Below are 27,711 nucleotides of genomic sequence, written 5' to 3'. Positions count from 1 at the left end.
TAAGCTTAACCACCTCCCTTGCAGTGTTGCATACCCATGCATTACAACACCAAGCTAGGGAAAGGAACAGGAAAATGAAAAAGATAAGGAAGGAAGTTCGAAATGCACCATTAGACTAATTGATTCATACCAGGTACATGAGGAGAAATAAGCGATTACAATGTGAAAACATTACAACATTAGTTCCCAAACAAGATTTTTCATTGTAAAACAACCTTTCTTCTCAAACCCATTATCAAAACAAAATTTATTCAAAATTCACTGCCACCCTATGTTACCATTACAGTTAGTTTTGTAATAGCTCCAGATGAGGTAGGATTAAGATTTCAAAACAGCTAGAATATATACAACATCCATGCACTGGGTGAGTGCTGATCTCAAAAAAGAGGAGGCAATTTGTAATCCTAGAGATGAGTTAAGGAAGTTCATGGACAACCATCAACTCTCCCCAGATCAGATGAGTTTAGGTTTCAAATCACATGAGAAATTACACAGGGTACATAAAAAACCCACTCTGGTGGCTCAGTTCAGAAAGACTAGCTGACTCTATGCTGCGAGATCTTCAAACTGGAAATGAGACAGTTTAGTTTCAATTATTCCAGTGTCAGAAGACATGTACATCAACCATATCATATTTTATTATTAAGAACATGAAACTCAAAGCTCATTCCTCATTTTCTGCAAAATCACCAAAAAATCATGCAAGAGCACTCCAAATATCACACAGGTGTTCGTTGCTAAACTTTGAGGTAAAGTAGCTTGATTTTTTGCCTGAAAAATAATAACACCCAAAACCCCCTGTTGTAACTCAGGGTTTTACATACCAAGAATAAAATTCTGTCCTAGTGTCAACAGCATTTTTTCAGTTCAAAGCCCTGGCTTTAGCAGTAGCAACAGACCTCGGCCTCGACACAACAGGACTTTTCTCTCCAAGAGGTTCCCTCTCCACAAGCCTAGCTCCCCAGTTTCACAGGGATAAGCTGTCGCTGACACAGATTCCACTTGAAATTCAAATATCAGCATTTGCTGCTAGTAGTTATACACCGAGGGAGTTCCAGCCCTTGTTCTTTAACCAACTGAACTGAAAGGACGCAAATTTTACTGCCATGGTGTAATATGAGCAATTTGAAGGGTTAATGCAAGACAGCATTACTTCATTAATGAAGTTTTCCTTTACTATCACTAAATGAAGTGTATATATATACACACACACACCCCTAAAACCCACTATAAGGGGAAAAAAAATAGACATTTTAGCTTTACTTGATCTACCCTTCAACATAAGCAAGATGAGTATCTGCAGATGTTTGTGTTTTTAATTGTGCATCTAGTGGTTTGCATTTGTAAGAGACGTGAGCATGTATATACAAGCACTAACATTTAGGATTAAAGAATTTGTCCCTGTGGGTTTGTGGCTATAAATCCAAGTTGTTGAATGTGTAGGAGTAGAAGTACACAAGGTGTGCTGGGGGTACCTTTGTACAGAGGTGATTGAAGCCATATATCGAATAAGATCATAGCTATGACCAGCTCATCTAACACGGAAACGTGGGTGTAGGTCTAGCATATTCCTGCCCAGGAATCCCAATGTTACTTCAAACTACTGCTTCAGATATGATGACATAGAAGACAGAGGTGTTTGTTTAATTTATTATTATTTTTTTTAAATTATTTGCAAACCACCTGTGGTACTGCTATACTAGGCTTGTACTTCTACTCAGCTTAGCTTATTGATTACATTTACAGCTCTCTTGCCCACAATGCACCCCCTCCAACAGGCAGTTTTTTCCTGAATAGTTGTGACGCTGATAGCTTATTAAAGTTGATGAGGTTCTTTATGAGCACACCAGTTTGTTCAGTTCAGATAACAAAAGGACATTTTTATTTATTGAAATGTCTTTTTTTTTTTCTGGGTTTCAATACAGTACCATGACTATGCTGAAATGATAATAAAAAAAATATTTCAAACCATTTTGATAACTATAAAAAGGAATTATTACAATGGCATAGCTCTAAAAAATCCTCAATGTTAAAATCAGCTATAATTTTTAACCTATATTAGTGCAGTGAGAAACATAAAAGAAAATGGGGTTAGTAAGTAATACCAAATCTAAAGTCCACGTTTGACACTTGGTAGGGTGTGTCGCAGTGTTTAGTATCAGAGAGAAGAAAATTCACCCCGGTCTAATTTTATCAAGTCCAAATCATTCCCTCCCACCATGAGGAAAGGTTACACATTTTCCTCCTCAACCCCTGTCTAAGAAAACTGTCTCAAGACAGAAGTAGAGCTTAGTTTCTAAGACTTAGTTTCAGACTCTGTTTCTACTATTCATCAGCTGATCAAATCAACTGGCTGATTTGTGGATTAGGTCACCCACAGAGAACTTCAAGTGTTTGGGCTATGTGAAGAATTTTTTTACTTTTTCTTTGCAAAAACATCTGTCAACACTTATATCTACAGAACACCAGGATGTGCCGATGCACTAAATAGCACAGCAAGTGTATTTGTTGTCACAAGAGCGTTCCGCAATAACCAGATAGTTAAGTACAACGTAAGCGCTGCAGTTAATCGGGCAATAATATCAAAACGTATTTGCAGTGCTGACAGTTCAGATTCTAACGAACCATACACCTGTCAAACACAGAAACATCACGTAAAAGAATCACAGTTCCAAGGTAAGTTCATATTTCTCCTCATCTCCCAACAAATATTTTAAATGAATAGACTCTAATATTCCAAATCAGCCTGTCTCAAAATCCCTGTGAAACTACCAGATGCATTCTCTACTTTAGTTGTATCAAACCAATGCATATCATATATCTCCATCTAATTAACAACAGAAAATAAAACATGTATTCCAATGTACATGACTCTTTTTTTACTTTCCAGTAGCTATGTTGTTCAGTAGCTGCTTATCATTTTTGCTACTTTTGTTTCACTTTCTTTCCAGCTTGCTTTGCATTATTTTTGCAACATTCCACCTAGACTCTGACTGAAAAGACTTTGCTCTTGGAGGCATTAACACACCCAGAGAGCTTTACAGAACTCCTGATGGCCACAAGCTCAGATGACAGTTCTCTTTCCAAGGTAGAGAGACCAAGTCCCAAGCACGAAGTCAGAACTCACACTAACAGCAGAAAGTGTCTTGTAGAAGCAGCAAACAGTTAATTAAAAAACAGCTTCACAGAAAGGGTGAATAAATTAATAAGCCACAGATCGTTATTCAAAAATAATATTGAAATTTCCCTTAAGCATTTACAGAGTTCTAAACTTTACCCTTCACACACCAGGTGTTGATTAAAACACATTTGCTGCAATACAGAATATTAAGCTTTCAGCCTCCAAAGCCTTTAAGAACAGTGACTGGACTACTGTCTTTGATGGGAGATCAGTCACTGAAGAAATACAGGTCTAAGCCTCAGTCTCTTGAGAATTCACGAAGATTTATGTATTTACTCACTGTTTCTTAGACTCTAAAGAAGCATGCTATCCTGATCTAATAATGAAAATCGTATTCAATAGATCATAATGCCAGAAAGGTCCATTATGATAATCCAGTGCAATCTTCTGCATAGTACGCTGCCATGGATTTAATGTGGAGATTGCAATGCTTGACTGAAGTTAGAACTTAACCTCTAAGTCCTTTTTATCTCTAGCATCAAATTTGGTGCTATAAAACAAAACCCAACAAACATACGCCAAGTTCACAATTTACAAGTACTCCATTAAAATGTTCTTACTAGACAAGAAACAAAAGTGACAGTAAAGCAAGTTTTCCTGTCCCTTATACTGGAATAAATCCAGCTATTTTACCACTAGATTTACCTCAGATTTAAATTAATGTAAAAGACTAGATCATTTGAAAGCACTGTGGAGAATGATGTGAATACTACTAATTTACAATTCCTACAGGGAGAAAGAATAAAGAAGTTATTTCAAGCTTTTTGCATCCATATAAAACCATTTGTGGTCTTACAACTGCAAGAAAAGCCATTTAGAAGATTCACTGACTTGTATCAGGTAAAATACTAGTGACAGACTGTCACAGGAAATCACAGGATACCTTCATGTGCAATTTTATTCAATTTTCAGACTTAAAAGATGCATTAAATTATTGATGGAATTGATCTGAAAGACAAGAACGACAAAAGAGGCAACAGAAGCCAATCCTTCTGTGGCCCATGCCTGCTTGGTATTACACTATACAAGCGTTATCATAACTGACCATTTGGTGGTTTGAATATTTATAAGCATTTCCCTGCACAGTCACTCACACTTCCGCTGAACACCAGCTTCCATTCATTGCAATTTTTCCAAGAAAATTTCTTTTAAGAAAAAAAAAAAAAGCTCCGTGAGGGACTGACTCTTCCTCTTCATTTTACACACACTAACCTGTGTGGCAGAAGCACTGAGCAGAGAACAGCTGAAGCGCACATTTTACTTTACAGAATCACAATATTTTACTCCAGCTTCTCTGTGTAAGGAAGAAGAGAGGGAACAGAGTCCTCTTTTTGGACCTGGTGACAAATAGCCCCTTGGTACACAAAGAATTATGATAAGTGTTTTGACAGAGGACAAGACATCCCCGTACCTTTACAGTCTTCCATCTAAGAGTTTGTAGTTAAAAAAGCAGATGTCTGTGTTTGACTTTTAAAATTACAGTTGTGTCCTGTACCAGTGCCAAGAGCACATCCCAAAGGGCTCCTCACATTTATTTCACATACATTTAGTAATGCTGTCAGTGGACAGAGGGCAGATAGAGTGCACAAGAGAGGTTTTGCGAGCACTGTAATAGCAGCCATCCGCTTACGTTGTAAATTGAACCAGGCTGACCCAATGGTGACAGTCACTGCACCTATCTACTAGTGATCTGAATCACGACATTATTGCTTTGGCATAGGATAACTGCAGGAAATCAATGCACCCAAGGAGCAGCAGTTGAGTCAGCCCTTCTCTGACAAAGTACTTCATTACTAACATTCACGGAAGGTATATTTTTTCCTCAGAGAAAATCCACTCCTTTACTTGTCTCTCATTACGAGATTATCTTTTGAGGAGGACTAAGCCACTTGGTTTTATAAAGAGTTAAATCAGAAAGGTATTATGCATGGAATATCTGACCGTAACAATGAGGCCAGCAAAAAAACTGTGTGTGGTACACAGAATAGTTTTCTAAATTGAATGTTTCTCTAAGTTTTCCATGGAAAAAATATGGTACTCCTCAGTGTGACAATGCAATATAAACAGTGCAGCTTCTTAACAGAACTGTCATGACTTAAGCCTTTCAAACTCCTCCTCAGTCTCACAGGAGGATGCCAACATTCCTCTATCTGCTTATTTGCTTAACTGTTCAAAAAGTCTACTTTCTAAACAAATTACAGAGGTAATATCTTAATGCTATGTTACTCTCATTACTGAGGCACCATCCTACATACTCACTTTGGCAAGTCAAGCACAAGCTCTTGTTTATTGCACGAGTGTAATTACAACACAGGTTTCTGCTAAACTAGAAGGAAGTCTAAGTAACATGCAGTTAGAAACTGAAATTTACTACCGCAAAGAAAAAAATAAATTAATGTTGTTTTCCCTCTCCAGGCTGTATGTGGGAACAGCATCTTTAAGATGAAACTACAAGATACTCACTGCAATATAAATTTTGCTTAAAAACAATAGTGGCATTTTCTGAACCCACGTTTCATCTTATGGTTACAGAGAAGCATGCTTACACATCAGTTACAGTAAAAATGCTCAAAACAGCAGCTGGTAGAAAGTCAGGAGACGTTTGTTAGGACAACGGGGCTTGGTTGCCCACAGCCTCTGCACCTCTTATAAACTGGTACACCTTAAGAATAAAGCAGGATCATTCTTACAGGGTAAAACCGTCCTGTCTGCTTTACGCACACAAAAACCATGACCAAGATGCAATTCAGATGAAAAGAAAAACCAAAAAAAACCCAAGTCCATAGAAATCAACTATTTTACTGTAAAGCTTGCTGGTATGAAGATTTGAAATCGTAAAAGCTGGATCTTACCATTAGCATTTTTCCCACAGATGAGATGCTCGTAAGGTTGCAACACTCCCCAGAGTTCAGCATCGTTGTTGATAACCATCTCCAGGATTTCAGCCGAGATCTCCCCTCCTCCACCATCTGGGCTCTGACTTGCCAAAACCCTAGCCTTAATCTCTTCTACCAGGTTTTCCATGCAAGCGGTTAAAGAGATGGCTGCATATTCATGGATCCTAACTGAGATCCTAGTGTCCACCATCCACCTGAAAAACCTCCCCACTGAAAAGGTGAGGCCGCATCTAGCTGATTTACCTTTCCTCAGTCCATCTCCAGCACTCATGCTGTACAGAGAGAGAGCCTTGACAGTCGCCAAGACACAGCTTTCTGACAACGACCAGCTCTGGATGAGCTTGATAGCACTCTGCACCTCAAACCTGGTGCACTTGGAGTGCATCACGCTGAGCCGCTGAGCTTCCCTGGAGACCCTGATCAAGGCGCGCCTCAGTAACTGCGAGAGCCGCCTGACAGCTTCCTGAGAAAAGGTTCTGGTATTGCCATCTCCCTTCCCTTTTCTGAGTATTTTTCCAATGTCTTCATCAGTCCAAGGGTATTCCTCTAGATCCGGCAGCTTAGGACACTTGGAAAAGATATCTGCAACCTCGGGGTCTTCCGGCAGAACAGTGTTCACGGTATCCCAGCTGTTATTCCTACTGTTCATGGAGCCCGAGTAGTACCACCAGTTGCCTCTGTGCTGAGAAGAGGTGAAGGCTTGGGAATTGGACTTGGAAGAAGAGAGACTAAGGGACCTGCAGGAATCCCCTGCCCCATAACCAGAGTCCAAAGTTAAATCCTCCAGGGTCTTCAGAGTAGAGCTGTATATCCCAGCCATAGGAAAGACAGGTTAAGCCAACCGCAAAGAGCACGAAAGGTGAGGCTGGGGCAGATCCCTCCTGCGCCTACCGAGCCAGAGCCGCCTGCCCCACCAGCGGCACGGGAGGATTTGCAGCACAGCGGGTAGGAGCCCTTCCCGCACGCCGGCTCCGCCGAGGGCCAGCTACCTCCATCCCGCAGGGAGGCTGTTCTCAGCCATCTTCTGCCTGGGGAAGGACGGTTGGCGGCAGCCGGCGGCCGAGAGCCCCGGCGTTGCGTTCCGCCTGCTGCCCGGGCAGGGTGCGGGGCCCGCGGAGGGCGCGGGGCGGGGCGGACGCCGCGCGAGCCGCTCGGCGGGACACTTGGCGGCGGCTCCGACTCAACTTCTGCACCGCAGGTCTGCCGGGCGGCCCGCACCGCCGCATGCTAATGACCTGCGGGGAGAAGGACCAATCAGCGAGGCCAACGGAGAACGTCTCAGCCAGTGAAATCCGAGTTGGGCGGGTAGTATGCAAATAGCGCCGAGGAGGCGGGGCGGGGAAGGAGGGGCGAGGGGAGGCGAGGACAGCCGGGGAGCGGCGGCGCTGCGGGACCGGGCGACAACCAGCGCTTCGCTGCCCCCGGCCCCGCTTGCCCGGGGTGGTGCCCGCCCTGCCCGGCTCTCGGGAACGGCGCACGACCGGGCCGGGCGGTGTGGCGGCTCCCCGGGGCGAGGGTCGCGCACGCCGGGCCCCGTGGGGGTCACCGCCTGAATGGAGGATTGTGCGGGCGGCCGCGAAGCCGGCGTGCCTGCTCCTGAAAGGAGCCTTTGTGCGGTAGTTTACACAGCCCTGACCTTGAACCGTGAGCTGAGTATGAAACGGAGGTGTCTGCTTTGCTTCTCTCCTCCCTCCGCCCAAGCGATGGTCCTGCCCGGGTCGGCGGTGCGGGGTGCGCGGGCCGAGGGTGCCCCCGCTCGGCTGCACCGGGGACCGGCGGTGGCGGCAGCCCCGGCTGGGGCGGGGAGCGGGAGAAACCCTGCTGCCCGCTTCGGTCATCAGGTTCTTAACTTCTTGCAATTCAACTTTTAAATGCAGTTTTCACATCTTTCTGAAGAAGTCGCCACACACGCCTACCTCCCCCAAAGATCACAAGTCTGCTACTATTTACGACCACCCGACAGGCACATTGTCTCTTCGCAGGCCACACAGCCCTAAATTACGCTAGCGGTAGGTGATGAGGATCCAACACGGACAGTGAAGATAGCCAAGAGTCCATTTTGTTAATGCTCACCCTCATTTCACTCCTCCATACAGGAGACTGCAGTGACTACAAATATCTGTCATTTCACATATTTCAAGCATTGATTTTTCAATAGCTTTCTTATTTACATGCGCAGCATTTTACTTCTGCTCTGTAAGATACATAGAAGCTCTGTGCTCGTTTTCTCTCTAAAATTACATTTGATATTTAAAACTTGTGGAAGGAAACTTCACTCAGGAATTTCGGCACTGACCCAAACCACTACTGCGATGACTCGCAGGAAGCAGCGGTTCTCTTTGCCTTCCGTAGATGGCATCCTTTGCTTAGGATAGTCTGGTTGGTACTTCTGCTCTTGCAGAGCATACGTATTTTTGTTCATTCTTCAGCTATGTAGATGTCAATCAGAAATACCAAGTGCCACATCCTGTTGTCTTTTGGTTGTATTAGGCCAAAAGGTTTCACTTAGTCTAAATTTGAAACAGTGAGCTGACCGCAGTGACACCCACTTAACAAGGAAACAACAAATATGTCAAATGCTTTGACTTTTTTTTTTTCCTTTGTTAAAAAGGTGCATTTAAGACTCTAAAGGTAAATATTTTACAGTCACACTCACGGAGCAGCAATCTATCCTCAGTCTGTAACACTTTCCCTTAATGACTGCTTGCAATAGAGGAAGCAGAGTATTTGCGTACAGTCTGACCTGGAGCACAGTGCTTTCCTACCAATACCTTGAGCAGAGGTGGCTGTTGACCACCTCTTTGCACTGCTGGCAATTCACTATTCCACAGATTTTTCTCCTATCCAGGATACAAGAGGTTTCCTATTTCAAAAGCATAATGCCTTACAGGATGTCATCTTGTGCATTTGCACTGCGGTATACATGCTGCTTAGTGTCAATGAAAAATGTATCAGAACAGCTATGAGATTCAAATGAAATACTTTAAAAATCATTGTCTTTTACTTCTGCTCACAGGAGCAAGCAGGTTCCATTTATACTAAAAAACAAAGTATTAACAGAGTATACTAACTTCCCACTAATCAGCCCTCAAAACTGCCTTTTTTTTAACATTACATCTTCTTTTATCATTCTTAGACCTAAGCCCAACTATAATTCAGCTCTTTGCTTTTTCATAGCTTCTCCCCATGAAAGCACGAACATGAAGCATAAGTTGTCTAATAAAACCAGATACAGTTCTCTTAAAGTCATTCCAATTAATTTGAAAATCATAACACCTCAGCACATCGCTTGTACTCCACTGTCAGTTCAGAAATAGGTATTTTTACTACACGATTCTAATACCTCAGTTGTTATTTTACAGTTCAAAGCTAACTCTGCTATTGTATCATATTTTTCAGGCTTGAGCACTATTTTTAAGAGTTTCAAGCCCAGCAAAGACAACACAGCTGACAGTGCACATGGTAAATAGCTACCTGAATGTAAGACAAGGCATACTGATTCAAAGTACACAGTTTTAAGTCTCATGCATTCAGTCAATACACTTATTTTTAAAAATATTATCTTTCCACTCTTACATCTGTATTTAATCCTATATATTAGGTACCATGGACTACTGTAGACTCCTAAACCATGGCTTTTGGCAGGTTACCATGTGGTGTCCGTGCCTCCTGCCCAACGTCTCTCCACTGCCTCCTCAAAACAAGGGTACTACACGTTAGTTCCTTGTCCATATCTCTAAGATCACATACAGAAACATCTTTCAGCCTGCGCCCCCACCCCCACATCTTCACATTGAACTCCATACAAATGGGAAGCAGGCAGTAAGACCAATCTCTCTCATCTCTTTCTCACCAAAAGCCTTTGTGCTTTGTTTTGTGATGGCCCTTTGCAAAAGCTTTCTCTAAAATTCATCCTGTTCTACCTCTCAGGATTCATTTCAATCATAAAAACAAGCAGAAATTGCCACTGAGAATCACTACATAGGTGGCCAGTGGGAACTTGACATTATTTGGGAAAAACACAGCTGTGCAGGTACTGCATTTCTACAACTCATTCCCATTTTTTCCCCCTTTATCACACTTCTCCAGTACTCCCACACAGTTTGTTATTCCTACCATCCCAAGTAATTTAACAAAAGAAAAATCAGCCAACTTAGCAGCAGCATCTGCTTTCTTACTTCCCTCCTCCAGCATTTTCTCCTTGTTAGGACTTACACTACTTTTCATTTTTAGGATTTCACACGTAGCATTTCCTTATACAATAACGCTTTGCCCGATAAATCCTCCCCCTCCACCACAAAGGTATCACCAACCTTTTCCAAAGGCAAACCAACCACGGAACAGAAGCCCCTGCATATGGAAAGGATATTCCCTACTGAAGATTTAAACCTCAAGCTCCAAGATATCCAGCACAATAAAAACAAAACTGGGATGAGAGGAAGAGGACCAGACAACTAATGGCTCTCTACTGGCACTTCTCAATTTCATGTGCACTACTTATCCATGACAGAACAAGTTCATCACACACGTTGTGCTCTTTAACATTAATTCACAACTAGAAAGTCACACTATCAGACAACTACAAACAGCTAAAGTTATAACAGATTTCCAAGAACAGCTAAAAGAAGCATGAAGAGTGGAAGGAAATAATCATTTTCTTTCTTTGAAGAAGAAGAAAATAGTTCACTTTCAGACCAGACACATGTATTTATAACAAAACTATAGACTATGTTATGAAAACTAAGGTATATTTCCAGAAAGCAGTTACTATACTGGGCTAACACAAAACTGCCAACCCAAGCAATCCAGATTACAAGTCATACATCAAAATGCTGATAAGAACAACTTATCATGCCTTATAAATCAAGGAATGTTAAGTATTAGGCTCTTTTTACATATGTTTCAACTTGGAGCCATTAGGGGTCGCAAATTAGTTTCATACAATAAAAGTCAGCTTTCCATGGAGAGATTTTCTCATAATTGTTTCTCTCTAAAATAAAAGTCTTAAGAAAGTAGCAGGTATCAGAAGATTTTCAGGAACACAGGCAAAACAGATAAAGGACGTAACAGTGGAAGTCCCATTACAAACAAAAATGCAGCACTCTAGAAGCTCCATTTTCCTTCATGTAAAGGGTTCAGATACAAGTGTTATTCTAGCTCTGATACACTACAGGCTCTGACAGAGTTTTAAACCTTTAATTTTAAAGTACATCAGAATTAATTAGAATAAAAAAGCATCAGCATTCTCTGATACACAAATAGCAACTAGGCAAATAGCAAACCCATTTAAAAAAATAATCAATCACTTGGTTTATTTTTCTAAGGAAACATAACAGCCAAAGCAAATGTAAAGCCCTGATAAACTTAATCTGTTCAAAGATTCCAAATCACTACTTTTTAAAGTAACCAATAGCTAAATTAATCTGTTACTTGCTCAAACCACAAAGTTAAGTGTATTCCTAGAAAATAACATTCACAGATACACTACTGAGCAACATAAACATCCCTTACCATTAGGTTACTCACTTGAAGTAAAGAAGATACAAGCTTTTCCATCAGGAAAAAGAAGGGGGAAAACAAAAAAAGAAGAAAAAGAAAAAAAAAGAACACAACAATCCCCAGCACAGCACTCAAAAAACCTGTTAGAATGGTGCACCCAAAACCCAGAAGTAGTACCTAAGAGCACCTGGCAGAGGAGCCATTCCCAAGCCTTATTTACTGCAGCTGTGGGTGGGAGTGTTAATAAGCCCAAAGGTGCAAGTTACCCTTGCTTCTCCATGGGACGTGAACTCCTTCCGTGGTAACTACTAGACATTTCTTTCTCAAGCTGCTGTCTCAACTTTGAGCAAGTGCTAATTCTGTTTGCCCATTGTAAAAAAGATAGTGTTTTACTTATAAAGCTACTTAATTTAACTGCATTTTATCTGCAACATTCAGAACTATCTTTTTTAATAAACTGTAGCTCTATTAACAGTTGCTGGCCAACACCTGAAGATCAGTCTGAGCCCATGTGAGATAATGTACATCTGGTGTGTTTTCTACAGTACAGCAAAATCCGCAGCCACCAAAGCCCCAAATTTATTCTCTACCTGGAGTTGAGGGTCCAGTTCAGCAAATTACCAAGTACTTACTCACTGCTGACCTCATTAACTCCAACGTAATAATGGAGGTACCAGCTGTATCTTCCCAGCTGAAGAGAGAGTTTTTCCCAATATGTACTAAGTCAGCTTCTTCCCCCATGCATTTTGTGCAAAATGACCTTTTTAAAGGGTACTATACTTCCATTTCACAATGTGTTAATTGGTAATTCATAGGTAAATTTACTTGATAGCACTAATGAAAATTTAAAAAGAGAACATAGAATATCATGAATGTAGAATTTCAGGTCAAGCCTTTATCTTCAAAATCCTCAGAAATAATACTATCCATTGTGTAAACTTCTCAGGTGAGTTAGAACTCACTGAAATCCTCTACAGAGGAAAAAAAATCTTCAGGCTTGTTGGTAATAAACTGCAGTCTTACCTTCTTCCTGTCTTGGTTTTATCTGTGATTTAGCACAGACTAAAACTACATTTTGCTATTAACAATTCCACAAAAATGCTCCTGCCTAACAAATTCTGCCTACTTTTTTCTACTGTACCAGTTAGTCTAGTAAATGACATTACCTGTCATTACAGAACTTGCCTCACTAATATCCTTAGACTGTCAGTTAAAACAGAATTTGTATTTAAAAACAATCACTCTTCATTTTTTTCAGTAAGGTGAGTTTGCTTAGCATTGGAAATCAGCACAGATTAGCTTTACTATTATTTGAAATGACAGATAAGGCACTACTCAAAATTACTAACAGGAGAAATAAAGGGTCATGTCTATTATGACTAGTAGTGACTGTTAAGCAAGACCATTTGAAGAACTTTAATTGGTGAAGATTTTATACAACAGCCTGCTTCTGACACATATTTTCAGATATTAAAAGCGTAAGAAACATTTAGAATCCATTAAAAAACATCATTTCCACTTTCAAAAGCTGCCTTTTGGAGTAGATATAATTAGAAAGATAAGGAACTTGGAGTGAAATCTCTGTGCACATGAACATAAGATTCCTAAGATGAACAAAAAAGTGCTTTGCTGCTGCTGTACAGAAAGCTTAACTGGCCAGCTTTGGCTGTGCTTCTCCAGAAGTCATTCAAAACAACTGGCTACAAACTGGTCAGCCTTACCTTTATCCTTGGGAAGGGGATGGAACAAATAACCCTGGAAACCATTTGCAAACACATTAAGGACAAAAAGGTGATTTAGAGTTGTCAACATCGATTTATGAAAGGGAAATGATGCCTGACTGACCTGACAGCCTTCTATGATGAAATCACTAGCATGATGGATGAGGGAAGAGCAGTTGATACTGTTTATCTTCACTTCAGCAAGGATTTCGACACTCACTCCGTAACATCCTCATTAACAAATTGATGAATTATGGCCTACATAAGTGGTCAGGGAGGCACACTGAAAGCTGGCTCAGCTGCTGAGCTTAAAGGCTTGTGATCAGCATCACAAAGTTGAGCTGGAGGCCAGTCAGCAAGTTTGCAGGTAACCAAAAAAATGGGAGGAGTGATTGATACAGCAGGTGCTGCCATTCAGAAGGTTCTCGACAGGCTGAAGAAATGGTGAAACAGGAATCTCGTGAAGTTCAACAAAGGTAAGTACCAAGTCCTGCATCTACGCAGGAATAACCCCATACGTCACTACATGCTAGGGGCTGACCAGTTGGAAAACAACTTTTCATAAAAAGACCTGGGGGTCCTGGTGGAAAATGAGTTGAACGTGAGCTAGCAGTATATCTTTGTGGCAAAGAAGGCCAACAACAATCAATAAAATGATTGTGATGACAAAGGGTGGAAAAACCTGTCAGAATAAGAAAGACTACCATCTGAAAAATGCATTAAATTCCTGGATGATAACTTGGGACAATATCAGACTTTCTCAATCACTAGCAGCAAGGTCTTACCAGTGAGGGTTGGTGTGGGAATCATATTATACCATCTGGAATCAGATCAAATGAAGGGGATAGAAGAGTATTTGCATTATCACATGACATTATTCAAGGCAAGTGGTGTACTGAAACTTACTGAGGCCTATTTTCCCATGACTTTTCTTCTTATTTCAGCTCTTGCTGTTAATTAAAATTTTACAGTACCTGCATTTTCTTTCTTATGCAGGGATGAAACGACTAAAACATTCCTAGCATCATTAGGTACTACCAAAATAGCTGCAAATAATGATGTTGTTCTTCAGCATTTAACAGCTATTAACTTATAACATCCAGCTATAAAGCTACAGCAGGATAAACTTCCCTAGTCACTCAGATATCTAGCTCTGATACAACACCAGGTCTGACAAGTCTATATATGATTAGCTATCAGTGTAAAATAACTCTTTGGAGGCACTTGCAATAATCTCAGTTATCTGGTCACAAGGTCACACATCATGTTTCCACTACTCTATCACACATGTGTGGAAACCTGCTATGGTCCCATGTGCCAGAGTACTCACATATTTGGATGAACTTCATGTCAAAATTACACTTACTACTACAGCCATTCACTGGCTGTAATATTAACCTGTCTCATGAGGCACTTGATAGGGCAAATTACACGTATAGATTGCAACGGATGTGTGTCACGCTTCCTGGCATGTGTGACTGAAATAATGTTCATGTCCTCAACTCTCTCTTATTAGCCAGTAATACAGTATTGACAATAACATTACCAAGAGTCAACCACTATGATCACAGAGTCACTGGAAAGAATAGCCATACAGACAGACATTTATAGTTAAATATTGTATTTTTCATAATCCTTAATAGTCAGGAAACTGCCAGGAAACCAAACAAAGTATTATCTTCTAACATTGCTATAAAGTGGATGCCCCAGAGTGTATCAGTCCATGCTGAGAGTAGTGTTTATATACAATGGCAAACAATGCTCAAATGAATTAAAGACAAATGACAGGGGAAATGGAAGGGCAAAACTCAAAGTCTTAAAAATGTCTTTTACCTTGTCTGGAATCATTCAGAACCTCAGGACAACAGCTGCAGTATTTATTGTGGTACTCACATACACCAATCTAGCAACAGCTTCCTAGCTGATGCAGAATCTCATTCCACAAGGTTCTTACCAGCCCTCACAAGTGCTACTGCTGCATCACAGTCTATACAGGCTGTGTGCACATATTCTGCTTCCCCCTGGTTGTGCTTAGGCAGAGTTTTATTTTCCCAAGGAATACCAAACTTTGTAGCATTAGGCAGTTTTGTTGTATCACAGGAACCCACCGACCCCCTCTTGAGGCTGGCTGGCTGGAAATACCGCAATGACACGGTAGTTAAACTGTTCCAGAATGTCTATCAAATGTGTAGCAAGTCAGTTTACTGCAAAATGAAGAATGCTCAGGGGAAATATGAATACCAGCTTTCCCACTGCTGCGTGAACAACTGCAGTTCGACACACCTCATGTAATGGGGGTGCATGTGAACACTGATGAGACACTGCATTTGTGGCACAGTTTCAAACAGATCACGTCCTACGATACGGCACTATCACCTCAAGGTGTCTTGCCTCACAGAGTGATCAACAAGTGTGCAATGCCTTGCATATATAACTGCTTACAATAGTTGCAGGATTGCCCAGTGTAACATCTGAACTGGTAGTGAAGCCAATGACTTTCTATTTATAAAACTGGAAATAGAGATCTGCTTTCTTTCCTTACCCCTAGCATGAAGCCTCTGGAAGAAGGAGCACCCCTTTCTGTTCAGAATATATTGGCAAGACAGACACAGCACAGAGCACTGTTGCAGACACCTGCTTCACAAAGACAAAACCTGCAATTTTGCATGAGAAGAGGAGGAGGTTTAAACTTACTCATTTGTAGATCATGTTCCCAGAGCAGCACCTGACGAGGTGGCCCGTCATGACAAGGTATCATGCTTACTGACCTAGGCATCTCTCTGTGCAGTAACATGCTCCTGAGCAAGAAAATTCAACTGCAAGAAAAAAGAAGAAAAAGCAAGTGAGATAGGGACAGGAAAACCGAGTGAGGATAAGAAGAATCAGGCTGACGCGTATTATGAGAAGTGCAATGTGGTAATGGAACTTCGCTGCTGTATTTTCCCAACCTGTCCTCAGTGAGGAGTGAATCAAAAACTTTGTGACACTTCAGGTGCCTCACTTTGAATCAGAATATGCCTTTGAGGTGACTAGCAGTGTGTATTCCTGTCTGCTGTGGAGCTGGTACACACTACGCTGGCCACACTCAATGAACTCTTTCTACCACAGTATCCTACCAGGCCTTCTGTGCTCACTGTTGGCTAACTCTTGGGTGTGCAGTTACCTTGGATGCTCACTGCGAAAGGAGTAAACCTGCATCCCCTGTGTTGTGTGAACACACCTGTCACCATGTACACGGTATTCCAGTCAGGAACAGAAATCCTAGGCTGAAGGTTAATGAGAGAGGGCATGCTTGTGTTAAGTTGTCCTATTTCTGTCCATGTTTTGAGACTGCCTACACCAAAAAGTCAGCAGTGCCTACACTATATACTCTAGAGTGCCTGGAGTATTCTCCCTCCCATCATTGCTGGGGTGCCACATGTGGCCTAGGGTGACAGGCCCATAGGAAGATGTTACTTCCAGCAAAAAAATGCCAAACATGTTAGAATAAGGGAAAACGACACACAACAAAACATAATCTTCACTTGCAGAATTCTCTCTTCACTAAGAACTTACATAATCATATAATATCATATAATGCTAATTTGGTAAATGAGTGCCCAAAATTAGGCTGAAATTTTAATAAAATTCTATCTAAAATTTATAAGGCATATGTGAAAAGTGCTATAACTCACCTAGCATGACCCTTAATGTTGGCACTTATATGAAAAACAAAACAAAGCTTTGTAACACTAGTAGGCCATTGAAACATGAATGTTTGATATAGAGGTAAAATCTTAATGTTTCTTTCTCAAAGACTTTGCAACAGTTTCAAAAAAACTCTTTTTACTCTATATAACATCATAATAGCACAGTAACTAACATCATAACAGCACAGTAACTAGTATTCATCACTAAATTATACTGCCCATATTAAAAATATTAAGAAACCTTCTTCAATGAGAGATTCAACAAGGCTCAGTGCTGGGTCCTGCACAACAACCCCAGGCAACGCTGCAGGCTTGGGGAGAGTGACTAGAAAGCTGCCTGGCAGTAAAGGACCTGGGGGTGTTGGTCAGCAGCTGTCTGCCAAGGTGGCCAAGAGCATCCTGGCTTGTATCAGAACTAGTGTGGCCAGCAGGACCAGCGCAGTGATCATCCCCCTGTACTCGGCACTGGTGAGGCTGCACCTTGAGTATTGTGTTCAGTTTTGGGCCCCTCACTACAAGAAGGACATTGAGGTGCTGAAGCATGCCCAAGGAAGGGCAACGAAGCTGGTGAAGGGTCTAGAGCACAAGTCTGATGAGGAGCGGCTGAGGGAAGTGGGGTTGTTTAGCCTGGAGGCTGAGGGGAGACCTTATTACTCTCCAGCTACCTGAAAAGGAGGCTGTAGCCAGGTGAGTGTCAGTCTCTTTTCCCAAGTAACAAGCGATAGGACAAGAGGAAACAGCCTCAAGTTGCACCAGAGGAGATTTAGATTGGATGTTAGGAAAAATGTCTTCACCGAAAGGGTTGTCAAGCATTGGAACAAGCTGCTCAGGGAAGTGGTGGCATCACCATCCCTGGAGGTATTTAAAAGACGTGTAGATGTGGTGCTTGGGGACATGGTTTAGCAGTGGACTTGGCAGTGCTAGGTTAACGGTTGGACTTGATGAACTTAAAGGTCCTTTCCAACCTAAATGATTCTATGATTTTATGATTCTATGATTTAATCTCAGTATGTTGGAGCAGGAATTTGTAGTTTGACACTTATTGCTCAAGTGAGCATACTAATTAATGAAAACTTTCTGACTTCGTATGACAGTCAAAAAGCACCTTACATAATGCACTGTTCTTAGTTTTTCAGTATGTTCATTCCTAGTTTTTATGTGAGTGAACAATATTTTACCATCTCACTACTCTTGTGAAGATGCTGAATATGTATACCACCATGGTTTTGCTACAGCAGAACAACACACATACTTCCAACCCCAAAAGTAAAATCATATGAAAAACAGAAGAGAAACAATCACATAGTAAGGTTCCAAAACTCAGTGCCAGTTCAGTACATGCACATGTAGCTCAGTTGTTAATTAGCACTATTGGCTCAAGAAGCATCTACTCAATGCATAGCCTTAATAAACATAACACCACCCACCTTCTTATATACCTAATTCCAGTTATGACACAGGGTTGTTTGTTATCATATAACCCAGGAATATTTTTCCAACAAGGAGACCACTGACACAGGCCAATTTGTTATTGCCACTCAGGATGAAACATAAGCTATAAGCAGTGGGTAGATAATTACCAACTCCCTTTTTTTCCACCTACGTCACTGGGAAGGCATACCTGTGACACATCATCTGTAATGGAAGTATCACAGTGCTACACAATGGTCTATGCATAGCACATCTCAGTGACTGGTCCTGAAAAAAATATAAGAATAATCTGTATGATTCAGTAAAAGTGGGGCTGGTGCCAGGATTATGAAGTATTGGATCCATGAGCACGCAATAAAATGATGAATCAGAGATGTATCAGAGGTTGACAAAATAAATAAATTAAATGAAGAATGGTGAGTGGATGTCATAGGGTAAGTCATTAGAACTGGATCACAACAAAAACCTCCTTGATCAAATGTATTAAAATACAGGGGGATAAACCAAGGTCTACCTCCAACCCATAGGAGAATACTTGGCAGTTAACTTTCAAGTACAATGAAGCCTTTTGTGAATAGGTTACATTGGTTACAATCCCTATGACAGATAATCAGGAAAAGGAGCAAAAACATCAGTATGGAAGAAGATGATGAAGAGCCTCTGGAATCTGCCATGCAGGTAGAAAATTAAGGATTTCAGGAAAATGTATGACTAACAATACCAAATAGAAGAGGTATTAGCACACTGTAAAAACAAATCAAGAAACCCCCTACCATACCAACAACAAAAGAAAAGAAAAAAATGTTAACCTCCTCAGTCAAATAATATGATAACCAGAGGACTACTGAAAACCAGCTGTTTTCATTGTTGGTGAATTGAAAGTAGTTGGTGGTCAAAGGTTGGCCTAATTTACATGGCTGGTATCATGTAGCACTCTTTCTTGTAGGTGTAAAAATTTATCAAATATTTTTGTACTACAAGTCTTGAAAAAAATTAAGGCAACATATTTAGTAAAAAAGTGTATTCCTCTTAAAATTGTTTAGAAGCCCACATTATGGATCAAGACCCTACTGTGCTGTTCAAACATAGAACAAACACTGCTCCTAACCCAACAAGAACAGGAAATGCACAGAAACAAAGCTGGATAGGAATGCTGATAGATCACTGTAAATCTTTTTAGAAGGTTTTAGCATGTTTATGAGTTTGATGGTTTGTAAGTTATGATCTGTATTTCATTTTTTTCTCTATATGGTAAGTATCTTGGCAATGTAAATGGCTTGTAAACCTCTTGTGAGTATCTTGTAAATTAGTAGCTAGAAAGAAACATAACAATATAATTAACTTGGTAAGTTACTATCAACCTCCAGAAAAAAAACTCCAACAAATAATTTGTTACAGTTTCCAGATAAGTTTCACCACTTCTTGGTTGTCATGAAAGAGCCAAGTCCTCTGCTGATCTAGCAACTTTAATAAAAGAGGCGCACATTTTAAAAACATAGCTCTCCATACATGTAAAAACCAGAGAATTTTTAGGATGTCTAAAACTGATCCTAATGTCTTACTAAATGCTGTAAAGACTACTGTAGTTATGGAATTATTTTACTTTTTTTAGTATAAAAAGTATATGCATCCATAATTTCAACTTACCTATTTGAGGCAATGAATTTTCTATGAACAGAAAACCTTAGAAAAACTAGGTCAAATGTACAGAAGAGAACTTTGGCTTTAAGAATAGCCATACCTGAACACACAGAAAAAATTCTGCTCTGTTTATTTTCCAGGCATCTACCTGTGGTCAAAACAGTCAAGGGCTTTTTTTCTACTTCATCAGAAATCAGAAGTAGCCCCTGGCAATTGTGTCAGTCTTAAACAAAATAATGGCCATCTTTGCAACCTATAATGACATATAACTAGTCAGTGTGAAAAACCGCTTTTATCAGAATCACTGAAACAACAACTCAAATGCTGCCATTACACAAGACAGCTGGGGCAAAGGGCATCAGCAAGCTGCTGGCCATATGGCAGGCACTGTGGTGGATCAATTATTCCAGGCTAGATGAGTTATTTTGTATTTATCTAATATGCTACTAACAGTGCTGTGTTTCACTCTGTGCCCCTTGCTACTTTAAATCTTGTAAGACCCCAGAATTTTTTGCAGCCTTTCTTATTGTCAAAATTAAGATATGTAAGCAGATGGTATACAGACTTTTTGCCAGTATTCCATCCTTAGATGCCTCCTATTGTGATGTAAAATATACTGAGAATGACAGCTACTTAAAGTGAAAAAAAGGCTAAAATATTCACACCAAAATAAAAACAGATTTTCAAATGTACTAAGAACTACAATGCCTATCAATTCAAACAATACTAATTAGTGTGCTAGTACACTAGGATTAATTATTCCCTTGGTTCTATTTCAACCATCTCAAGGGACAAACCTCAAGTCTTACGGCTGTTACTCCTCTTAAACAGCCAAGTAAAAAGACAGCCACAATTTTTCCTCTATAATAAAGCAGATTTTTAAAACTGCATTTATTTCACAATTCACTGAGATTATCTTAAAAAGTCTGAGTTATGTTCAGCATCTATTAATCAGCTAGTTTAAAGACAATGAAAATTAATCCATGATGAGCTAGCTGCCATTAAATATTTTAAAGTGCATTTGCATTTTCAGGACAAAAAAAGTGAAAGAGAAAACATAATAACCTATATGTGGATTATAAACATGTTAAACTTAGAAAATATTATTATCTTAATGGGATCCTGGCAGGCAATCTCTGCACTGGGATTTTGCAACAATTACCTCCAGGTGATTCCATGGGAAACTGACCCATCAAGTCAGCACACCAGATTATTATATATGTAAAATGCTTACTGATAGTCTAGCATATAAATATCACGTGTACCTATTATGATTGTCACATGCATTGTCATAGTCTTTGATGTATCTCTGCTTGCAGAGTGTCACATCTTTCACAACTTCAACAGAAAAAGATCAATCCGGCCTTTCTTTAGATACTTAAATATTACTTAGATGCCTAACTTAAATCTCTCGGGTTTAAGAGTTTTGACTTAGTGACTAGACCATGTATGGAGAATTTCAAGCTACTTGTCTATTGGTTTCAAAGACAGTGACATTTTCTCTTTTCAAATCTTATGAATGCAACATACCTTCTTCTTTGTCCTTCCTTGTTTCCCAGTGTCCACATTTGCCATGGTTACAGCAAATCCATCTCGCTTGTTGCCATTCCACTGGCTGGTTTGTTTGGTTTTTTCCCCTATAAGCTTCCTATGATCACATTGTTGTCTCTTCCAGTCATATTATATTCATAGGAAAATTCAGAAATCACAGCTGTAAAGAACAATGTGTGATCACATGATGTTTTAGTGCCAAAACTAACTGAAAGTTGAGATATGAACCATGCCTAAAATCATCATTACTGGTGTTATTCACCTCGCAACCTTGATGTCAGTCTTGCACTCAAAATGCCACTAATTAGGGTTTTTCTTTCAAAATGGAATGCCCAGAAGATAAAGCAGCATTGACATTGTTAGGCCTATATGCAACCTCTTTTGTTCAATTCACGTTCTGTGGACCTCTAACAAAGCATATATCAGGTACACCTTCCCACTTGCAGCATGGAATTCTATGTTTTAATCTGAAATATTACACAAACAAATAGCACAACATCAAGCTATTCTTTCTTCTGCTTATATACCATAGAACATATATAATGGGCAAACAAATTCTGTTTACACATCAAAGTAGCAGATTCAGTTTAGTTCACTTTATTGGCATATTAATGAATTGTATGAATAATCTCTGTATATCAGTCTAGAGCCATACTGATGCATTTAGCTACAGACATGTATCCAAAATTTTCAACAGCATGTCTCCAATTTTTACTGGCAATGAAATAATAGCCTGATTTTCCAGTCCTGCTGGGCAACCAACATTTTTAATTGCCTTTATGTTTCTGAAAATTCAATTGGTTTGAAAAACCAGTTCATTTAGGATTCTCTTCTTTCTACAGAATTAGAACATACAAAATTACATCTATTGTATCAAGGTATCTCTTGGATCAAGTATTTACATTTATACATGCAAACATCCAGCAAGCCAATTAAGCATTTGACTAATTTAAAGCACATGTGACTAAGTCATACTGGATGGATGACCCATTTAAAAGCTTAAGAGCTTCTGATTCTGGTTCTAGTAACAGAAAAAAATATTGCTGTGTCAAGCTTTAAATCTTTTCTTATGCAGAATGAAGCATCAATTGGAAAAACCGTGTTTCAAAATATAGGCTTTATTAACTGCTGTTAGGTAAATGCTTCAGACAATGCTGCTAATAATAGAGAACAAACAGAAAAATAGTCATAAGCTTACTTATTGGTGCTCTAACTTGAAAGAACATAAAATAAAAGCAAATGCATTAACAAAAGAAAATTGTCTTTATATGATGTGAAATAATTTTAATAATGTAGTTTCTATGAGAAAAAATACAAACCTCAGATATCCAGAATGCTAAATACATGTTTGAGTATTGTACCACCCAAAAAGTGCTGCATTTCTTACTCTATGATCGTTCTTCTTTCATTTATCTCAAGAAGTATACTGCAGTTGCCTTTCCAGCACTAAATATGAAACACAACTTCTTGATGATGATGATGATCAGGAGTACTGTTTATGAAAATTAATAAATGATTGCAAAACATGAATATAGATGAATTAAATTATCTTTTTGGTAAAAATTACTGCACAAATTATTTTACTCCAGGACTGGTGTATCCACTGACATGTACTAACTACATACACTATTGAAGTTTGAAGATATGTCTGCTTCAGAATCACTGAAGTCTTTATTGTCTATGGAGAATGAAAGAAACAGAGGAAAATAAAAATATGTAGTTTGAAACATGTAAACTATTATTATTATAACACACTTTTCCATCTCTGAGGTTAGTCTTTTTCTCTAGTGGTTTTAATTAAGATCTTGCCCTAATAACTACAGCAGACGATGGAAGAAAATTACAAACACAAAAAGAGGTTTCCTCTCTGCCTTTACTGGTTTTCTTCTACCAGTGTTTTCTTAGAAGTCTGTGTTTTCTCTCTGCTATGCATCTCAGTATCTTATACTGTCAATGTATATTGACAGCCCAATATACATGTGCTATTTCCCATAAAAGCCAGCTTTTACTTCTTGCCTGCTTACCTTTTCTACTAGTATCGTTCTCTCAATTGTCCCTTAAAAGTCCACCTCTTCTAAAGATCTTGCATTTCACAGTTTTCTGTGTTTTCCATTAGATCCAATGACTGAAAATACAAAATTAAAACGGCTGCATATAATGCAAGTTACTGAATGATAAACTTATCAGGATTGCTCAAGCAGTGAAATGTTTTCAGACACAACTTACAGAATATATACAGAGATCCCCAGTTTACTGTTACCTAACTCATATTCCATCTCTTCTTCCCACCATATACTATGCCTAACATCTCAGCACCTGTCACCCAGATGTTGGCTGGCCTTTAATAGCATGGACTTCATGTCTATCTAATTGCAAGTTTGACATATAAAATTGTTTTGGGTGTGTATTGCTGCTTTGGAATCAAGACAGACAATATGTTCTGTCTATTACAATGGCCATTAAACTGTTGTTTCTATTAACATTTCTCTGTTTTTCTAAAATATAACACCAACCTTTTTCTTCTGACTGTACTTGCCATGCCTATCCCTCAATCCTCTGCTATGTAAGTGAACAGTTAAGTAATAGTATATGTTCCTCTTCCATTGCTTTTTCTGTGCCCTGATGTTTACATCAGACACGACAGCAAAAAGATCAGTGGAAAAAACATTTGTAGAGGTTCCCGAGGTACTGTAAATATCCAAAGGTTGGATATTTATAACAAGGCCAATTATTATCTCAGGTTTTGAGAATAGTTTCAGTATACTACTTCATAGTTGGAGTACATGCAGTAGATTAATTTGTTTCATCATTAGTAGAAAGGGTGAAAAATTAAGTCTCCCAATCCTGTGATAATAAGTTTAATTAAAAATGAAGACTCTCTGTCTCCTGTTTCTCTTTTCTGATCTTTCTGAATAGAAGTCATTGTGGCCCCCATTTTCTGAAGTTAAATGCTTTGGCTATGTAATAGAGGTACTCTGAGTATACCTACTTAACAGCTGTTGTAGAGAGCATGGGAACATTTATGAATCTGATTTAATAATAAGCAGGAGGTAGGTACCAAGTCAGCCAGTCAAGATGGCTGATATATGTCACATGAAAGCTTTAGGTGCTCATGTAACTTAATTAGCAAAGCAACTGACACTATTGACCTTCTACTCAACTAATCCTACATCACTCCCTTAGGTATAAATGATTGAACTATGCGTAAACTTTATATACGGCATGATTGTGTGTGTGCGCATGCATGTGAGTGAAAATGACCTTGTAGTTTGTGTTTAAACTCACTTTAAATACAGAAAACAAAACACAAATGCCATGCATTATGACTTAATCTCTCAAAATCTCAATTAAGAGTGAAGTGTGGTTTGGATTATGCCTCAGAAAGACATGCAGCAACATAGAACCAGTCTCCCCAGGTAAATAAAGATGATTAATTTGGAATTGTTTGAAGTTTGTTTACTTAATGCATATATAATAGGAGGCTTATGCAGGCAAATAAGATGCCGCAGGAATCAAATATCAAAACAGAAGGGGGAAAGAAGGAAATAAAGATACCCACAGCAAGGGATCTGTGGATACCTGTGGGATTTAAACCAGTATTCACTGCTTTCTTCACTGAAAAGACAGAAGATTAAGGTGAGGTGAGAGAAAAATTTCGTATTTGTTTCACACTTAGCTTTGTATATTCTTATCAAATGCAGTTGCTTGAGTTTAGTAAAGCTGAAGTGCAAACATTTTTGAAAATACATGCCATTGGTGTTGTCACCTGCTCTCTCTTGGAATTTTTTTTGCACATTTTCTTAGCCAATATTTAATCTCCTCTTAGTTTTCGGTACACATACATGTATGTATATACACATATATCTTTTCCTCTAGCCTTACAGTTATAATAAGAAGGGCTTATGGGAAATGAAAGAGAAGAACTTTTTGCGAATTACTCCTATTTTGAAACAGATTTGTAACAAACAAGTTTATCTAGACACATTTGTTGACAGGAAGTGTTAAACTTTAAAGGAAAAGCAAACAATAACTCTTCATAAAAATGTCTACATTTCCCTCATTTTGCTCGTTAAGCAAACTGAAATATCAATTACTTGATTTTTAAAAACTGTGTGTATGCACTCTTTATATTAAGTCCATAGGACTAGTCAGTCTTTTCTTACAAAAAGACCATTTTTTTTATAAAGGTCATTTTAAAAAATAAAAGCTGCATGAAAGAATACCACGTAAGTCTAAATGAGTACCTGAAAAGATCATTAAATGCTCTCAGAAATGGCTGAAGGTGAGGCCTACAAACTTAAGTTTGCAGAATGGGAGCTAGCAGCTTAAAAACAAAATTTTCTGTGGGTTAAGACCTTGTTGTGAAGCTTGGATAGTTTTTTATTTGGCTGATGCTACAGAGGGTTTCTTGCTCTGTACAAAGACTGCTTAGATCTTTGTGGGTTTACTCCTTTTTAGCTTTATCAAGGATCTTCTGAGTGCAGTGGAAGTTGGCACATGGAAGTGATCAGTGGTTGCGCAGAAGAAGCAGTAGTAGCTGTAATCTGATGATGTATGTTTAGTATAAAAATATTAGAAACATAGGTGATTGATCTTTTTTGCTCTTCTTCATGATGTTGGTTATCATGTTGAGAAAGAAACAGTTAAGAGACCTGGAGACATGAAAGAAATGTCCCAAATAAGGCTGAAGCAGAAAAAAGGGAGTTTGCTGTTCTTACCACTGAGGAAAAGGAATACCATTAGTGATATTCCCTGTGCAGTACAGACATGAATTTGGGAGTCTTAGCCCTCTAATACATAATAACACATACTAGATAAAGTAATAGTCTGATTAAAATAATGAGCTTGACTATTCTTTGTATCTGTTAAGAGAAGAAAAAAGGTAGCCATAATCTTGCAGATAAGCATTTTCCCTGTTTCATTTCTTTGTCACAGGCTATGGGTAAACAGAGTTGCTCTGCTTCTTTGTTGTAATATGTACTCTGTAAAGAACCATACCGGGATTCTTATAAAAAATGATGGGGGGGGGGGGGGGGGCGGAACTAACCACCACACACAAAACTTGCTGGCTCAGTTGCTTTTATAAACCAGTACTCCTGCAACCACATTTGGGTAATTTCTGTTTGTTCAGACAGGTCTCCTATCTGCTGTGATTACCCACGAAGATATATATAGATATATAGATACATATATATTAGTTTTCTAGCGTGTATAGGTAGTCTTATCCACCTCCCTGGGTCCAGGAACCCCATATAGAACTATGCACCATGAAGTGCAAGTCCACATCTATCTTTCAAGAGCCCAATGTCACATAACCTAATAGTTTAAGGTAGATTATTCACATTGCTGAAAGGTTTTGCCTCAGAAATAGGAAAAAAATAACGGCCTGTTAACCGCTTGTATCACCTGTAGCACATCCTTTAAGCACAAAGCCCAGGGACCTCCCCAGCGTTATCAATGTTACAGTACAAGGGACGGACCTGTGGGCTGTAGTGCAGAAATCAGCCCACAAAAATGGCACTTTAAGGAGCAGAACTACAGTTGCCTAACAGGAGAACTGTATTTACCTCATCATTTATAAGTATAATCCAGGGAGCTTCCTTATTAATTCAGAAGTGGTTTTTTTTTTCTAAGGTTACAAAATCAGGCCTCCAAAGAAATACTGTTTATTAACAGGCACAGATGAATTATGACCAATGTTAACGTATCACCTGTGCCTCATTTGAGGTACAGATACAAGAACAAACATTTAACATTGCTTTGGTTTTGCAATTTAAAACAATTTTCCAGCTGAAATAAACCCTGCCTCTGAAACTCTCTAAGTAATTGCAGTTTTCACGGTGCCCTCATCCTGTTATTTCCTACGCCACCGAACAGCTTCTCGCCAGTCAGCAGTTTTAGAAAGTTCCAACACCTCAAAAACTGAAAACGCACACCAAAATTTAAGTTACTTACACACCTCCATACTAGCTAATTACTCAAACTCGAGTAATAAGGGAACTCTGCAGCCCCGCGCTTGGCTGTCGCCATTCCCCTCACGCTGCGACAGCGGACGGCCGCCGGCAGCGCCCCCCCCTCACCACGCCTGATTGACACTCCTC

The 27,711-nt window shown here is 39.4% G+C and overlaps 1 protein-coding gene across 8 annotated transcripts in view; it reads right to left on the bottom strand.

The window, feature by feature from the left end:
* ABTB2 (ankyrin repeat and BTB domain containing 2) overlaps positions 1-27,711 on the bottom strand; it is a 152,631-nt gene that overhangs the window by 124,793 nt on the left and 127 nt on the right. The window contains exons 1-8 of one of the 8 annotated variants that reach the window (XM_054828686.1): positions 27,570-27,640; positions 25,855-26,262; positions 23,635-23,735; positions 23,236-23,288; positions 22,930-23,102; positions 21,590-21,770; positions 18,609-18,685; positions 15,993-16,114 (exon numbers count right to left, since the gene is read on the bottom strand). In XM_054828686.1, the coding sequence (XP_054684661.1) occupies positions 15,993-16,092 (100 nt within the window). In that variant the 5' untranslated portion in view covers positions 16,093-16,114; positions 18,609-18,685; positions 21,590-21,770; ... (3 more) ...; positions 25,855-26,262; positions 27,570-27,640. Of the gene's footprint in view, positions 1-6,033; positions 7,247-15,992; positions 16,115-18,608; positions 18,686-21,589; positions 21,771-21,872; positions 22,091-22,929; positions 23,289-23,634; positions 23,736-25,854; positions 26,263-27,569; positions 27,655-27,711 lie in introns of those variants that run through there. The other 7 variants (XM_054828691.1, XM_054828685.1, XM_054828688.1 and 4 more) reach the window with 7 other exon arrangements.

The sequence above is a fragment of the Grus americana genome, chromosome 5 (assembly GCF_028858705.1).
Source record: "Grus americana isolate bGruAme1 chromosome 5, bGruAme1.mat, whole genome shotgun sequence".
Classification (NCBI taxonomy): Eukaryota; Metazoa; Chordata; class Aves; order Gruiformes; family Gruidae; genus Grus; species Grus americana.
Note: the sequence above shows the minus strand (reverse complement) of the source record. Positions and strands in the feature narration are given on the sequence as shown.